We start from the raw sequence: 17051 nt of genomic DNA, 5'->3' as shown, positions 1-17051 counted from the left end.
TCTACTATTCGAAAGAGTAAATAACCGATTCACATCTACCGGTTCTAGACCTCTCATGATTTTAAACACCTCTATCATATCCCCCCTCAGTCGTCTCTTCTCCAAGCTGAAAAGTCCTAACCTCTTTAGTCTTTCCTCATAGGGGAGCTGTTCCATTCCCCTTATCATTTTGGTAGCCCTTCTCTGTACCTTCTCCATTGCAATTATATCTTTTTTGAGATGCGGCGACCAGAATTGTACACAGTATTCAAGGTGCGGTCTCACCATGGAGCAATACAGAGGCATTATGACATTTTCCGTTTTATTCACCATTCCCTTTCTAATAATTCCCAACATTCTGTTTGCTTTTTTGACTGCCGCAGCACACTGAACCGACGATTTCAATGTGTTATCCACTATGACACCTAGATCTCTTTCTTGGTTTGTAGCACCTAATATGGAACCCAACATTGTGTAATTATAGCATGGGTTATTTTTCCCTATATGCATCACCTTGCACTTATCCACATTAAATTTCATCTGCCATTTGGATGCCCAATTTTCCAGTCTCACAAGTTCTTCCTGCAATTTATCACAATCCGCTTGTGATTTAACTACTCTGAACAATTTTGTGTCATCTGCAAATTTGATTATCTCACTCGTCGTATTTCTTTCCAGATCATTTATAAATATATTGAAAAGTAAGGGTCCCAATACAGATCCCTGAGGCACTCCACTGTCCACTCCCTTCCACTGAGAAAATTGTCCATTTAATCCTACTCTCTGTTTCCTGTCTTTTAGCAGATGCTATGTGAGCTGAGCCTCCTCCCAGTGACTCACTCAGTCATCTATACAGAATCTAGAACTGACCCACCCTTTTGGGGAATAAACCTGTTCCATTATTCAAACTAAACAATTCACCCCTTGAGTCTCTCAAACTAAACATACACCCCTAGTTTCTCTATGGGAAGGTCTAGCCAGCCCTACATCTTTTATGTGAAATCATAATAAGTTATCTAAGTGTAATATGTATTGCAAATGCAAATTTGAGATATATGTGAAACATTTTTCTTTCCAATTTTATACCCAGAATCCCTTCTGAACTGAAACCAAAGTGTGGACCAGACCACAGCATTTTTCTGTAATAATAATACTCTGCTTTTAGAGGGATTAGGTAAAAATTATTTTCAGGGAGAACTATCATCTTTTAGAAAAACCCTCTTTTTTTTGTCTAGTTTCAGTACATGTATGCAAGAACATATGACACACTGTAGCTTTCTCCTACAAATTTATGTTACCATGAGCCTCCCTTAAACTGAAGCATCATAATGGAATATAGTAAATTACAAACACATTTCTGTTCAGTTCAGTACAGATATGAGTGAAAAATGTTGTGCAAGAAACTTGAACCATACAGCACCATATACATTTAGTTTAATTTCAGGAAATACAATGTTATGTCAGACTTCTTTATTCTTCCATTTTTGCTTTCAAATGGAAAAACAGTGGAGTGTCCCAGTTTGCTCTGAAAAAGTCTACTGCTCACTCACATTTTTTCCTATGTAAATATTGAAAAAAAGAAAAAGGCATTCAACCACAAATTACATTTTATGAAAGTAGACAAAACTGCAAATAAGGAAATATGACACAATTTTCTTGCACAAAGCTTTGTTACTCTTAACCTCCCTTGAATTAAAGGATTATCGCTCCATTTCAAGGGATATCTGGATTAAAAAAAAACTGTGCCAGAAAGTAGATTAACCCATACTAAGAACAGCATTCTGCCAGGTTTCTCTAATGATATAATATGCCACCTTCTACCTCATTATTTTCCTATTTTTTAAATATGTGAAATATAGAAAGGAGAAGATAATCAAAAACAGTCTTCCTGTTGCATCTGACCTCCTTCTCTGTTCCATCAGTCAGTGGTAAAGCAATGAGGCGCCCATGTAAATGATATCATAGAAAAAGGTCTATTTTTGTCAGTATCCACTGATTACGAAAGTTTACATGACTTTTCCAAAAGAATTTTTAAATGCATAACATATTTACTTTTCTGATGTCTTCTTCTCTTTCTGGAACTGCCTTTCTGCTTGATTGTCTATTTCTTTTCCTTTTAATTCTTTCCTTACAGTGAAGTATTATAAAGTTTTATGCAGCTGATAATGGTGTTCATCTGTATTTTGTTTAGGTGAACATGTGTAAAAAGTTTGGGTGTGTAGAATTCCTGGCTATGGAAAAATTACATGTGTAAATCTCCAGAGGTAAGAAATTTTACATGTAATTTCCTGCAACCGGGAATTTTATACACACACAAACTATTCTATCATGTACACATGAAAAAGCATACACAGGACAGCAGAAGGAGCTAGCAGAAGGAGCATGCACATTCGTGCACATACGCATATATACACCAATGGCAGCTGCAGTGCATGCACACACATCCGCAACCACAAATATACAGATGCGCATCCCCCACACCTATTCCAAGTTCCCCTGGTGCCTGGAACACACACAGGCACACATACACCTACAAACACACTCTCCCCCCCCCCCCCGACTCACCTTACACAACTTTTCCAATACACACAACTCATACTGACACACATGATCCACCACAAAAAATACCCGACATATACTCTCCCAACACACCATCCCCACACACACTCTACAAACACACAGTCTCTCTACATACACATATACACTCTCTATTCAGATATACAGTCCACACACACACACACACACGCACAGCCCCAACATCTCCCCACACACACATATGTCATTCAAACCACAAGTTGGCTCAAGTTTCAGATAATGGGGATGTGGCCCAATGCACCTCTGGCAGGCAGAATGAGGAAGGGAGGATGAGGAGGGTCTGTAGTGGGATTATCTATTGGTTGAGGAGGGCTTGGAGGGTTGAGAAAGTGATTACTTTTGGGGAGGTAGGGGCTGAGGAAATCTGCTGGAGATAAAGAATGTCTTTGGAAATTTTGTGTACTCCATGGATAGAGACCTTTGCTTTCAGTTTTTATTGTAATTTTCCTGGGAATTTCAATGATATAATAAAAAAAAAATCTGAGGAAAAATGACTTTTCTACTGAATTTTCTCCTGTTTGTTGTAAGAAAGTCATTTTTTCAGATTTTCTTATAACATTGAAATTCCCAGGAAAAATAAAATAGAAACTGAAACTGAAGATCCCTATCCATTTGATACATATTTCTAATCTTTTTTTCCTATCTCTGTCTGTCCAATATCCCCACACTATTCAAGATCCATATACTTTGCTTTTAATCTTTTCCTATCACCCTTCTCTATCCCTCCATTGCTATCCTGTCCTCCATTACTCCTACTCTGACTTATCTAACTTCTCTCTAGATCCTTTCCAGTCCTTCTCCCCAACTACCTTCTTGTCCCCTTCTTCAGAACTCTACACCCTTTCACCAGTTTCCTGTTTCAGTCTTCCTCCATAGAATATCTGCTGAACCTTTCACCAGCTTCCTGTTCCCACCTCTACCTCCAATTATTTCTTTCTTAAATGTCTCCAACCATTCTCCCCCACAGAAAATTGAGATGTGTGCTTGGAACTTGTACTCCACCCTGCTGCCAAGTTTTGTTTTCTTTCTTTGTAATTTTGCTTTACTCCCTTAATGGGATTGAAGTACTTGCTGTTATATCTAGTTACAGTATCTGTTATAAAATCGGGGGTCAGCGCGTACAAGGGGGTGCACAATTGTGCACCTTGCACATTCCGGGCCCGTGCCGAGCCTGTGCGCCAAGCCGTGCTGCCTTCCCCCATTCCCTCTGAGGCTGCTCCAAAATCGGAGCACCCTCAGAGGGAACTTCTCTTCCCCCCACCCCACCTTCCCTTCCCCTACCTCCCCCACCCTTTCCCCCCACCTTTTTTGTCTTCTTTTTTTTGTTTCACAACTTACTTCAGCGGCCTGGGAGGGAATGGGGGAAGGCAGTGCGGCTCGGCGCAGGCTCGGTTCGCACAAGTTGCACAATTGTGCCACCCCCTTGTGCGCGCCAACCTCCAATTTTATAACTTGCGCGCGCAGGTTATAAAATCGGGCATACATGTGTGCGCGCCAGGTAGTGCTTGCACATGTTCGCCTGGGCGCATGTTTTAAAAGCTACCCCTATATTTTTAGCTTGTTGTTGTTAATAATCTTTAGATATGCTAAACTGGATACAATGTATTATTTCCCTTCTCAGTTGTATTTGCATTAAGATCAACATTAACCTTTATTTTATTTTTCGAGTCTTATGGGGGATATGTAGCATCACTGGCTCTTGCATCTGGATCTCGACTATTCAAATGTGGAATGGCAGTTGCTCCAGTTGCTAACTGGGAGTATTACGGTATGGAAATATTACTAAAAATAACTTGGGAATGTAACAATATTTAATTAATCTATAAATCTGTTGGGTGAAGATCAAGAAATGTATTTAAACTATATAACAATATAATAACTTGGAAATGAAAACTGCTATAAGACTCCATTGTTTAAATTGGATCTCTGGACCCATCAGTGAATTCTTCTTGAAAACCAACAACTGATTGATCCAAATTTTGTAATCTTTGGAGTTCAAACTGCTCAAATGAGATGAATAGTGACTGTTTTTTTCAAGAACAATATCATCCATAGTGTCAATGCATACTTCCAGTCAGTCATGATAATTAATATTTACTAATTTAAAAGCAAATTTATTCCAAATGAAACATTCATATTTTGTAATACAAATGCTGGTTGATATGGTAAAGCATTAAGATACAGGTATAAAATAAACTGAAGCTACTTGCTTTGTAAGGTAAGTATGAAGAAAATAAATCAAAAAGAATTGTAGAGATGATATCAATAATTTTGATATAATCAATATCTTTTTTCCAAGAAGGGCTTCAATATATTATATAGTGTAATGTTTCAGAAGCAGACATGTACCACCTCTAGAATGGATGGCCTGGTTGGTAGCATATTTTTTTGTACCTGAATTGCATGAAAATTTCCAAACTGAAGAGGGAAGGAGGAATACATATTTTATTCTCATGCTATGCAGTAAAACAAAGTACGGGGAGATGAAGAGGACCATACTGAGTGGGTAAACTTACCTGGGTAATTTTAGCCAGGATATTCAACATGAAATGAAAAGTGGTTGAATAATGTATATCCAGCTAGGTTTAAAGTTCACCAGGTGAGTTTACCAAGAAGACTATGGACCTCCTCTCCATCACGGCCAGACTTACCGGGCAAAACGTAGCCAGGTAGCGCTGAATGCTAGTATTGCCATGATAAAGTTAAGCCCCACCCCCAGATTGCCTCCATGCCACCTCTTTTGTATTCTGGGGCATTCCTGGGGCTAGAAATACCTTTGCAAAGGTGTTATGCAGATGGAAAATTAAGGGTTGAAGTGGGAGGGATAAGAGAGGAGGGTAGGTGCATTATTGTCAGATTTCCTTAACCAGGTTGGGGGCAGGGGGAGGAGGGTAGACTGACAAGCTTACTCCTGTTTTTTTAAATTGACTACTTGGAAGGATTTTGGGGGGTGGGGTTGGGGAGCTCAGCCTAGCAGGGCCAATTTGAGTGGTTTTTGTTGGGGAGTCCGTGATTTGAGCTGCCAGGCCTGCACGGGACTACTGCTGTTTAGGTTTTGTTTTTTTTAACCATATGGCCACTTAACCAGCTATATTTGGAATATAGCCAGTTAGGTCTTTAGTTATTTGGCCACATGAAGCTGGATAACTTTAAACCTAGTCAGCAATATTTAAAATTAGTCAGTTAGGTTTAGAAATTATCTAGTTAAAGTTAGCCAGATAATTTCAATCCTCAGTATTCAGTGGGAATATCCCAGATAACTTACCCAGTTATTGCTAGCCAGATAAAATAGCCATTTTGGAGATTTTGAATATTGGCCCTTTAAAGGCCTGAATAGTATAGCCTCCATCCCAGTCAGCACTTGGGCAACAGGGCACATGGGGAAGGTCATGTACAATTAATTGAGTACCATCAACCACATAAATCCAAAACACAAAATAAGATTCAGTCTCTTTCTTCTCTAAACACATTAGAAAATGGTCATCTCTCGGACAGGTACCCTTCTAACCTAGGCCCTTCCAGTACCTTTTAGGAAGCTGAACACTTACCTATGTTCCTCTCCCTTCCTTCTCTTAGCGAGTTTTGGCAAATTTTCTTGATCTGTGAATTTTCCCAGACAGGGGTACTCCCAAACCTAGTGGTGTGTAGGAGGAAAATTTTGTTCATTTTTCATTTTGTTTCAATTCTGGGGAGCTTTTTTCCCACAAATTTTGTTTTGTACAATGTTTATTTTGGTTCTTTAGTTTAAAAAAAATTAAATAAACATTGAAAAAAACAGAAAAAAAATGGGTCCACCCAAGCCCCCTACCCATCCCTCCAACCTGGAAAAATGCCGGCGCTGGCTACCACTTACCCGGTCCAGGGTAATCTGCAGATGAGGCCCTGGACCCGGCCCAAGCTGGGGCCTTGCATGGGGCTTAGGATGAGGTCATGGTGATCTACCATGGCCTAAACCTAAACAAGGCTGAGGCTTAGGCCTGGGCCTAGGCATCAGGGCCAGCTGGTCCTGAAGCCTCAGACTTACATAGGTTTTGGCCATGGTAGGTCACCATGACCTTGGCCTAGAACCTATGCAAGGCCCAGACTTGGAGGCCAGGACCCAATGCCTAGGCCTCAGTCTAGGCCAGGGCTCGATGCTACAGCCCAGTCTGGAGGCTGGGTTTGACTTCTGGGCCTTGGCCTAGGCCAACATCTACCACCTGCTCAAAAAATACAAAACTAGAGAACCACTCCATAAAGTTAGTAAGGAGCACATTTAAATCAAATGGAGAAAATTATTTTTCACTGAACGCATAGTTAAGCTCTAAAATTCATTGCTGGAGGATGTGGTAAAGTTAGCTAGCATAGCTTGGTTTAAAAAAGGTTTGTAAAAGTTCCTGGAGGAGAAGGGTTTCTTCCGGGTACTTGTGATCTGGATTAGCCACTTTTGGAAACAGTATATTGTACTTGATGGACCCTTGATCTGACCCAGTATAGTATTTCTTATGTTCTCTTATAGTTCTGCTGAGTCTCTCTCCTTCCAACTTCATATCATAGCCCCTTAGCCCGGATTTTCTATGGAATATTGCACCTATTGAAGACTACTACATATTTCAATATTTCTGCCACATTTGTCTTTCCCTTTCTCTTTCAATGAATATAATTTTGAGCATTTTAAGCCTCATTGTATAGGGTTAATGTTGCCGACCCATATCCCACTTTTATTTCTGCTCTCTCGACTGCTTCTATCCTCTCAGTGTCCAGAACATTTTAAGATTAAAAAATATTAGTGTCCTGCTAAAAGAATAGCTATGTGGTGATTTTTAAAAATATGTTACGAGGTTTTGTTTGGATACTTTAGATACCTAAGATACATTTATCAAATCGGGTTAGGGCCTTATCACGGGTATTTATAAATAACGCATTGCGAGATGAGTATGCAACTTTTAAAATTTTTTCTGAATGGGAGGAGTTTGGGCGGAGCTAAGGCAGAGTAAATTAAAATGAGGGGTGCTTAGCGTTGCATGCGATAGTGTAAGGCATGTTATTGTGGGTTTTGATGCTGGAAATATCTACAACATTTTTCCTGGTGTTATGATGTGCGATATGCCAGAAACGGGATTTGCACTAACAACTGCAAATCCCGTTTCTGGCAGAAGAGGGGAAGGGAGGAGAGAGAGCGCGAGGGCTTTTGGGGAGGCACGCATATTAGTCAACTTTTTATACCACCGTAGGAGGGGAAACCAGTAACTCGGGGTGAGGTTTTGGTAGTGGCCAAGGTTTTGGGGGGTAGTTTTACATGCACAGTCAGAGGTACGAACAGCACAGTACACATCAGTGAAGATTTGATGTGATAAGGAGTGAGGAAAGGTATACAAAGATGAGATTTGTACAATGTACTCTCGATCTAGTTTGATGCACTCTCTACCTAGTTGCTATCCTACAGTGGTATAAATAGTTTACTTATATGAGAGCCTTATAAAGAGTCTCTCGCTCTCTCTCCCTCACCCCCCCCCTCCCCCCCCCCCCTTCTCTCCCCAGCCCAAAATGTTGAAAAGTCTGTCTGGGCACTTCGTAATTTAAAATGTGAAAATATTGCAGGTGCGATAAATTTAATGATTGTTGTGGTAAAATAGCATGTGTTGCGGTATCTCGAAAATTACCCTAACCACACCCTTTTTTTTAAAATCACTGCCGCTATTCTTGCAAAATTTATAGCAAAATGATAAATCTAGGTCTTTGTCTTACTGCATAAAGCATTTTTTTGCTTCATAGGTACCAGCTTATACACAATGCTGATGCTGGATGAATTTCCTAAATGTATCAATTTAATGTATTTATTTATTTATTTATTTATTTATTCTCACTATCCAGTGTTCAGAGTGGGGTACATAAGAAACATGCATAGTTTAAAAAAAACACTACAGTTTGACTATATCAATGCAAAGAAAATTGTGGATAGAAAATAGTTTGATTATTAAAACTCCAATTGTTATTTAAATCTAATAATATTGCCAGAGGGGGAGGGTTGCCTTCAGTGATCTGGGACAGGATTTTGGAGCAGTGGGGCAATTTGCCACCTTAGGCATAGACTTAGGCTTGTACATAAATCCATACATAAATAAATGCCTAGCCTTTGGGAAGCCAGGAAGGAGAGAAAACCTTTGCCCTTTAGCTTTACTGGCAAAATAATAGCAGTAAAGGGTTTGATCTCAGGAGACTTGTCAATTAAATCCCTGAGGCAATAGTCTTAGATGTGTCTTAATGGAATTAAACAGTGCTAAAGGTGGAAAGTAGAAAAAAATATGAACATTACTATAAGTTCACATGATGCTACAATAAATGTTCCCTATTGGGTTTTAAATATTGCAGCATCCATCTACACTGAGCGTTATATGGGTCTCCCAACTCAGTCAGATAACCTTGACCATTATAAGGTAAGAATTCTAATGGAATTATTTTTTTTTCATTACTTTAAGTTGATTTACCTTACTGTATATTGGGACTGACTAAGAGGTTAGTCAAGTTTCTTTTATTTCTTTTTATTTCTTTTTTATTTCTCAATTTCACAGAAAAGAATCCTATATATTAGCTCTTTTAATTAAAATAAAATCAGAGCAACAAAAATGCTGGGACTGGGGGGAAAAAAGGTTGCAATGTGGGCTGTATTGTATAGGAGAGATGGCACTTCCTTCTACATTGGGTTGGTCTACAGACCTCTTATTTAGTTGGAGGAACTGGACAGAGATCTGGCTGAAGACATCCAAAAGCTGGGAAAGATGGAAAACCTGGTATTGGTGGGAGATTTTACCTGACAGATGTTGATTGGTGTAATCATACAGTGGATTTGGTTAGAAGTAGAGAAATCCTGGACTCCCTTCAAAGGGCTGTCCTCAGACAAATGTTGATAGAACACATGAAGGAAGGGGCAATATCAGAACTAGTACTTATGAATGGAGACAGGCCTCTAATATATTGCAGGTGCCCACCTGAGCACCAATGATCATGAGACAGAATTGTTTGATATAACATCAAAGGTGGATGGGAATCATACAAAACTGAAAGTCCTGGATTTCAAAAATGGGAAAATATCTTGATGAGAGAGTCAAAGGAGATGGATGAAGTAGAAGAACAGTGGACCAAACTAAAAAGAGCTAGAGTAATCACAACAGATTTTTATGTCAGGAAATTAAATAAAAGTAAGAGGGAAAGGAAACCATTAGGGTTCTACAAAGAAGTGGCTAAGGCAGAAAGATTAGCATTCACAAAATACACAGGATCCACAAAACAAGAATATCTGGAGAAACTGAAAGATGCAGGAAAAGAAGTCCGGATGGCAAAGCACGAATGGAAGAAAAGATAACAAAAGAAGTAAAATGAGGCAACACAACTTTAAGTATGTCATTGAAAGAAGGAAGGCAACCCAGCGAGCACATATGTACGCCCGATTTTATAACATGCGCGCGCAGCCATGCGCATGTTATAAAATCCGGGATCGGCGTGCACAAGGGGGTGCACAATAGTGCACCTTGCGCGCCGAGCCCTTGGGGAGCCCTGCTGACCTTCCCTATTCCCTCCAAGGCCGCTCTGAAATCGGAGCGGCCTCGGAAGGAACTTTCCTTCTGCCCCCCCCAGCCTACTTAAAACACCCCCCTAACCTTTATTTATAAGTTGTGCCTCCCTCTGGGCAGGCATAGGTTGCAGTTGGCCGGCGCGCGATCCCCTGGCACAGCACCAGAGGCCTCAACTCTGCCTACGACCCACCCCTGCCCCATCCCCTGCTCGCCCATTCAGTAAAGCCCTGGGACTTACATGAATCCCGGGGCTTTACGCTCACCACCGGGCCTTTTGAAAATAGGCCCGGCGTGCATAACCCCCCAGGCGCGTAAGGCTTTTAAAATATGCCCCAATGTGTGCAGAGAGATGAAGAAACTATAGAAATGCTAAATAAATACTTCTGATCAGTTTTCACTGATGGAGAAGGGCTTCTGATGGTTGCCAAGGGAACATATAGGACTGGGTTAGATACAATGCCATGTACATAGAAACATAGAAATGACGGCAGAAGAAGACCAAACGGCCCATCCAGTCTGCCCAGCAAGCTTCACACACTTTTTTCTTTCATACTTATCTGTTTCTCTTAGCTCTTGGTTCTATTTCCCTTCCACCCCCACCATTAATGTAGAAAGCAGTGATGGAGCTGCATCCAAGTGAAATATCTAGCTTGGTTAGTTAGGGGTAGTAGGGGTAGTAACCGCCGCAATAAGCAAGCTACACCCATGCTTATTTGTTTTACTCAGACTATGTTATAAAGCCCTTATTGGTTGTTTTTCTTCTCCCCTGCCGTTGAAGCAGGGAGCTATGCTGGATATGCTTGAAGTATCAGTTTATTCTTCTCCCATGCTGTTGAAGCAGAGAGCCATGCTGGATATTATTTATTTATTTATTTATTTAAGTTTTTTTATATACCAACATTCAAGACTGTAGTCCCATCATGCTGGTTCACAAGAAACAGGGGTGCAATAAACTTTACAATTTGAACAATGGTGCAGAAAAGCAGTTACATGTAACAGGGAATCAATAACTAGGAGTAAGAAGGAAAATGAAGATCAGATATGCATCGAAAGTGAAGTATCAGGCACATTTGGTTTGGGGTAGTAACCGCCGTAACAAGCCAGCTACTCCCCGCTTTGTGAGTGTGAACCCTTTTTTCTTCTCCCCTGTCGTTGAAGCAGAGAGCTCTGCTGGATGTGTGTAGTATCAGTTTTTTCTTCTCCCCTGCCGTTGAAGCAGAGAACTATGCTGTATATGCATAGAAATTGAAGTAACAGGCTTATTTGGTTTGGGGTAGTAACCGCCGTAACAAGCCAGCTACTCCCCCCTTTGTGAGTGCAGATCCTTTATTCCACATTTCCTCTTGCTGTTGAAGCTAGAACGATGTTGGAGTCACAGTAAGCATGTGTACGTTTATTGAATAAGGGTATTGTCTCCAGACAGTAGCCATCATTCTGGCAAGTCACCCACTCTTCATTGGCGGCCTCTTGACTTTATGGATCCACAGTGTTTATCCCACGCCCCTTTGAAGTCCTTCACAGTTCTGGTCTTCACCACATCCTCCGGAAGGGCATTCCAGGCATCCACCACCCTCTCCGTGAAGAAATACTTCCTAACATTGGTTCTGAATCTTCCTCCCTGGAGCTTCAAATCGTGACCCCTGGTTCTGCTGATTTTTTTCCTACGGAAAAGGTTTGTCATTGTCTTTGGATCATTAAAACCTTTCAAGTATCTGAAAGTCTGTATCATATCGCCTCTGCTCCTCCTTTCCTCCAGGGTGTACATATTTAGATTCTTCAATCTCTCCTCGTACGTCATCCGATGAAGATCCTCCACCTTCCTGGTCGCCCTTCTCTGTACCGCTTCCATCTTGTCTTTGTCTTTTTGTAGATACGGTCTCCAGAACTGAACACAGTACTCCAGGTGAGGCCTCACCAAGGACCTGTACAAGGGAATAATCACTTCCCTTTTCTTACTCTATATTCCTCTCTCTATGCAGCCCAGCATGTTTATGTGTAACTAGCAAATCTGAAAGTGAACAAAACCATGGGGCTGGATGGGTTGCATCCCGGGATGTTAAGCAAGGTCAGTTTCTCCACATGAAGAATCCACATGCCAGGGTGAAAGGTCTGTATGTAGAATTAGAACTTAGCCTTGGGACTGAGTGTGTCGTCTTCACCAGTTCGGCCCTAAACACTGAAGTAGGGGGCTTCACTTTGACTGGATGACCATGGAATTTTATCAAAGAAGAACATTAGATATAATCTACCCATATTTCAATATGGTCTTTCAAACTGCTCACATAGACTCTTAAATAAGGTGGGTGGCTTGGGGATGAGTTTTAAGGTGGTAAACTGGCTTAGAAGATATAGAGGGTGGTATTTAATGAAGTTTACGGATGGAGAAGAAGGTCACTAGTGAGGCTTCTCAGGATTCAGTTTTGGAGATGATCCTAATCAATTTTCCAAAAAGTGATATTGCAGAAGATCTAGAAAGGCAAATGTATTTGTAGATGGTGTTGACAATATGGATGTGCTTTCATTATGCATGGATGCAAAAACTGGAAAGAATGAGACCATGTTTTGTTTGTTCTGAATAGAGAGAAATAATAATGGCCTCCTTGAGATTTCCTACACCCTCCCATACCTTAGCAAAAACTCAAGGCCTGGGCTGAGTCTAGCCAGGGCCTGCACAGGCCCCTCTGACACCTTCCTGCCCTAAAAATCTAGGCTTGGGGGTCAGGTGTCACCGAGTCCAGCCAAGGCCTCCCTGGGCCCTCTGACTGCCGTAAAGTATGTGCTAGAGCCAGGGACTTTCCTGATCCTCTTTACCCCTTCCATTGGGAGGAGTCTTCAAGAAAGGGGCAAGAGCGATACCCCTTTGGTCCTGCCTTCAGTGAGTCATTTAAAAAATGGTGGTTTTATTTTGAGTGCAAAAGAAGCATTCAGAGTGAAGAGAGAGTATGTATGGGAAGGATTATAAGATGCTAGATGGAAAATAGAGAAGATTTGTTAAGAAATGGTAGGTGCTGGATAGGGATCCTTAAGATTTTCCCCCATGCAAACTGGTCCATTAATTTAGGCCTGGTTAGCATGGAGGATTGGACTGAAAAATTGATATACCGACAAGCAGATTTTTACTTACTTTTAGATCCCTTATTTCTCTCCTGCCATAAATGAGACATGTACAAGGGATGTACAAGGGAAAAAATTTCACTTTTGTTGTTTGGTTCGTTTTCAGGAGGTTTTTTCCCCACAAATTTTGATTCGTGGATTGCTTGATTCTACTACCTTAGGAAGCTTGCTCGGCAGACTAGATGGACCATTTTGGTCTTTTTCTGCAGTCATTACTATGTTACTATATGTTACTATGTTGATTCATTTCATTCGTGTGAAAAAAAAGAATCAAGCCGAAAAAAAAAAAGCCAAAAACCGCCAAAAAATGAAAGCAAAGCCTCCCTCCTACACTCCTTAAAAATGCTGGGGCCAGTATTCCCCCAGGCCATCGTCCAGCCCAGTGAGGATCCACCAGCAAGGACTATGCTGAAGCCTCAGACTTGCGTAGGCTGAGGTTGCGTAGGTCGCTGCAGCCTTAGCCTATTTAAGGCTGAGGCCTCTGCCTAGGCCATACCCAGATCCAGGCCTGATGCTGCAACCCGGAGGCTGGGTTCTTATGCCGGGACCTCAGCCTGGACACAGGCCTGATGTTGCGACCCAACCCAGAGGCCGGGTCACAGCCTTGTCATATGGCATTGAAGAGTGAAGAGGACCCGAAGAGGAGCTCCTAGGCCTCTTGGCCTAGGCCCCAGCATTGGGCTACGACTTCCAGGTTGGGTCACAGTATCAGACCTGGGTCTGGGCCGAGGCCTCAGCATTGGGACTCAGCCTTCTGGTCTGGTTACAGCATTGGGCCTGGGTCCAGGGCAAGGCCCCAGTGCCTGGACCTGGCCTCTTGGTTGTGTCATGGCATCAGGCCTGAGCTCAGGCTCTGGCCTAGGCCTTGGAACCCTGCCTCTTGTGTCAGGTCGCAATGTCAGGCCTGGGTTGGGGCCAAGGCCCTGGCATTGGGACCTGGCCTCTGAGTCCTGTATTGGACTGAAGCCCCGGCATTGGGACACAGCCTTCGTCAGATACCCGGTAGATCAGGTAAGGTTTTTTTTTTTGTTTTTTTTTAATTTTTGGGGTTCTCAGCCAAGGCCCCAGCATCAGCCTATGCCTTTGCCGAGACCCTGGTATCATACTCAGGCCTGGGACGCAGCCCATGCTTTGGGCCTTGGGCTAGGCTCTAGGCGAGGCCCCAGCTTTGGGCTTAGTGCAAGGCACCGGTGTCACACTCAGGCATAAGCCGCAACTCCTGCTTTGGGCCTTGGCAAATGCCCTAGGCGAAGCCCTAGCTGTAGTCCTAGGTCTAGGCCTGATGCATTAGTTTAAATTGAAATGAACAAATAAGGTTTGTTTCATTTGGGGAATCCTGATTTGGTTCGGGGGCCCCCCGAATGAAATGTATTAACCTTATTTGTTGCATTTTGCACTTTTCATTTTAAATGAATGCACATCCCTAATATCCAGTTTCATTTACACATTTGCTGTTTTTTTTGTCACATTTGTCACATTTTTGTCACCACATACTGGTGATTAAATTAGCCCTTTAATTCCTGAAATTCTGTATATTTATTTTTATTTATTTATTATTTATTTATAACTTTTATATACCGGCATTCGTAAAAAAAACATCATGTCGGTTTACAGACAACTGAGAAAGGAAATTACAATGATAGATGGAGGAAGGATAGGAAGTTAAAAGGTGACAACTTTACTGTAGAGCCAACGGGCGCCACAGTTATTAAATGAGATTACATGTGGTTAACCAGGTTGGACATAAATTAATTATATACAAGAGGCGACAGAGTGGGGGGTAGCGCGGGGTGGGGGATGAAGCGCATAGGGGAGGCGGGGTGGGGTAGGAACTGTACAAGGGGGCAGGTGGTGGCGATGGGAAGGAGAGGTGGTGACTGAATATCAGGAAGCCATAAAATGGATGGGGTGGTGAGGGAGGGAGGGTGTGTAGGGGGGCGGGGGGACACTGTACTAGGGAGAGGGAAATAATGAGTGTTGAGGAGAAGTCAAATGCTAGGGTTGAGAGGCGTTGGGATAGGCCTGTTTAAATAACCAGGTCTTGTATTATTTATGAATAATCTACAGTTTGGTTTCTTAGATGTTTATAAAAAGTAATGACTTTGTTAAAGAAAAGCCTTTTATATTAAATGTGCATCATAAATCACATCTGCTGAACTAATCATGGTTTACCTTTTTCAGAACTCAACTGTGATGGCAAGAGCAGAAAATTTCAAAAATGTAGATTATCTGCTCATCCATGGAACAGCAGATGGTGAGGTTTCTGCAGTACAAATACAGAGCCAGCATCACTATGTTTGAGAAACATTAAGTACCCTCTTTTACTTCTGATTAAGTGCAATACGTGGGTGTGCTTGGTACCTTTTTATACAGTATATGGTGATGATTACTCAATGATGGTAGTGTCAACTATATCAATGGGTAATTGGAGATGATCATTTCCAGTTAATGTACTATAATCTCATCTGTTAAATATTTAACAGGTACCTTGTTCTTTTTTTTCTTTTCAGATAACGTACATTTTCAACAGTCTGCTCAAATATCTAATGCACTGGTTAATGCACACGTGGATTTTCAGGCAATGGTAAAGTGTCAGATGTATTTTCAGTACAGAATTACAAAACCATTGTGTTAACTCTTCTCCATTGCATATTCATGACTGAACATTTCTTAAAAAAAATATTCTATCTAGTTTAATATTTCAAGTGAATTTAATTTCTGTGCTTGGAAAATGTGAATTTTTTTCTAAGGCCAATATATTTAGTAAATTCTGGGGCTGATATTCAACCACTGTGTGACTAGTTAAGGTAGCCGAATATAGATATCTGGCTAAAGGGGATATTCAGTGGTACAGCTGCTGGGAATACCCTACTTGCATTGCTGCGCATATTTTTGTAACATACCCCCCGTTGTGCACATGTGATGCCACCCGCCCGCACCTGTGCACGCCGATATTAAAATTGGCGTGCGCAGGAACCGTGTTTTATAACATGCATTTGGCGATGCATGCATGTTATAAAATCGGTGCATCCATGCGCGCTCTCCAGGAACTGCGGATACGTGGACGCGCTCGGGCAGATTTTAAAATTGACCCCTGAGTGAAAATGTACTTTCTATGAATTTTTTAAATCTGCTGGTTGTTAGTTTCATGGAATATCCCCATGTTTTAGAACTATTTGAAATGGTAAATAACCATCTTTTATTTACCTTTCCTAACCCACTCATGATTTTATAAACTTCTATCATGTCCTCTTTCAGCCATCTGTTTTCCAAGCTGTGTAGCTTCGAATTGTAGTGGATCTATTCCATCCCCATTATCAGTTTTGTAGCCCTCCTTTACACCTTTTCCAGTTCCACTATGTCTTTTTTGAGATGAGGCGACTAGAATTGCACACAATACTCATGATGTGGTCACAGAGGCAATATATTTTCTGATTTATTCTTCTTCCTGTTTGGATCATTCCTAGCATTCTATTTGTAATTTTGACTTCTGCTGCACACTAAGCTGTGGATTTCAATCTATTGTTCACAAGAACTCCCAAGGTCGATTTTCTGAGAAGTGACTACCAATACAGAACCCAGCATTGTGTACCTGCAGTTGGGATTATATTTTTCTATGTGTATCACTTTGCACTTTCCACATTAAATTTAATCTTTCAGAATCGCAGTTTCCCAATCTTGCAAGGTCCTTCTGCACTTCCTCCCAGTTGGCTCCTTTGAATAATTTCATGTCATCTGAAAATTTGATTACCTCTCTGGGGTATTCCACTATCAACCTTTCTCCATTTAAAAACTATTTTGTTCTACTCT

The 17051-nt window shown here is 41.4% G+C and overlaps 1 protein-coding gene across 3 annotated transcripts in view; it reads left to right on the top strand.

The window, feature by feature from the left end:
- The window catches only part of FAP (fibroblast activation protein alpha), a 257755-nt gene that overhangs the window by 225312 nt on the left and 15392 nt on the right, over positions 1-17051 (top strand). For all 3 annotated transcript variants that reach the window (XM_029605610.1, XM_029605611.1, XM_029605612.1), the window contains 4 exons: positions 4243-4342; positions 8926-8990; positions 15423-15495; positions 15752-15825. In XM_029605610.1, coding sequence (XP_029461470.1) covers positions 4243-4342; positions 8926-8990; positions 15423-15495; positions 15752-15825 — 312 coding nt within the window. The remainder of the gene's footprint in view (positions 1-4242; positions 4343-8925; positions 8991-15422; positions 15496-15751; positions 15826-17051) is intronic.

This window comes from Rhinatrema bivittatum, chromosome 6 (assembly GCF_901001135.1).
Source record: "Rhinatrema bivittatum chromosome 6, aRhiBiv1.1, whole genome shotgun sequence".
In the NCBI taxonomy this organism is placed as follows: Eukaryota; Metazoa; Chordata; class Amphibia; order Gymnophiona; family Rhinatrematidae; genus Rhinatrema; species Rhinatrema bivittatum.
The sequence above is the reverse complement of the archived record's forward strand: the minus strand, read 5'-3'. Positions and strand labels throughout refer to the sequence as shown.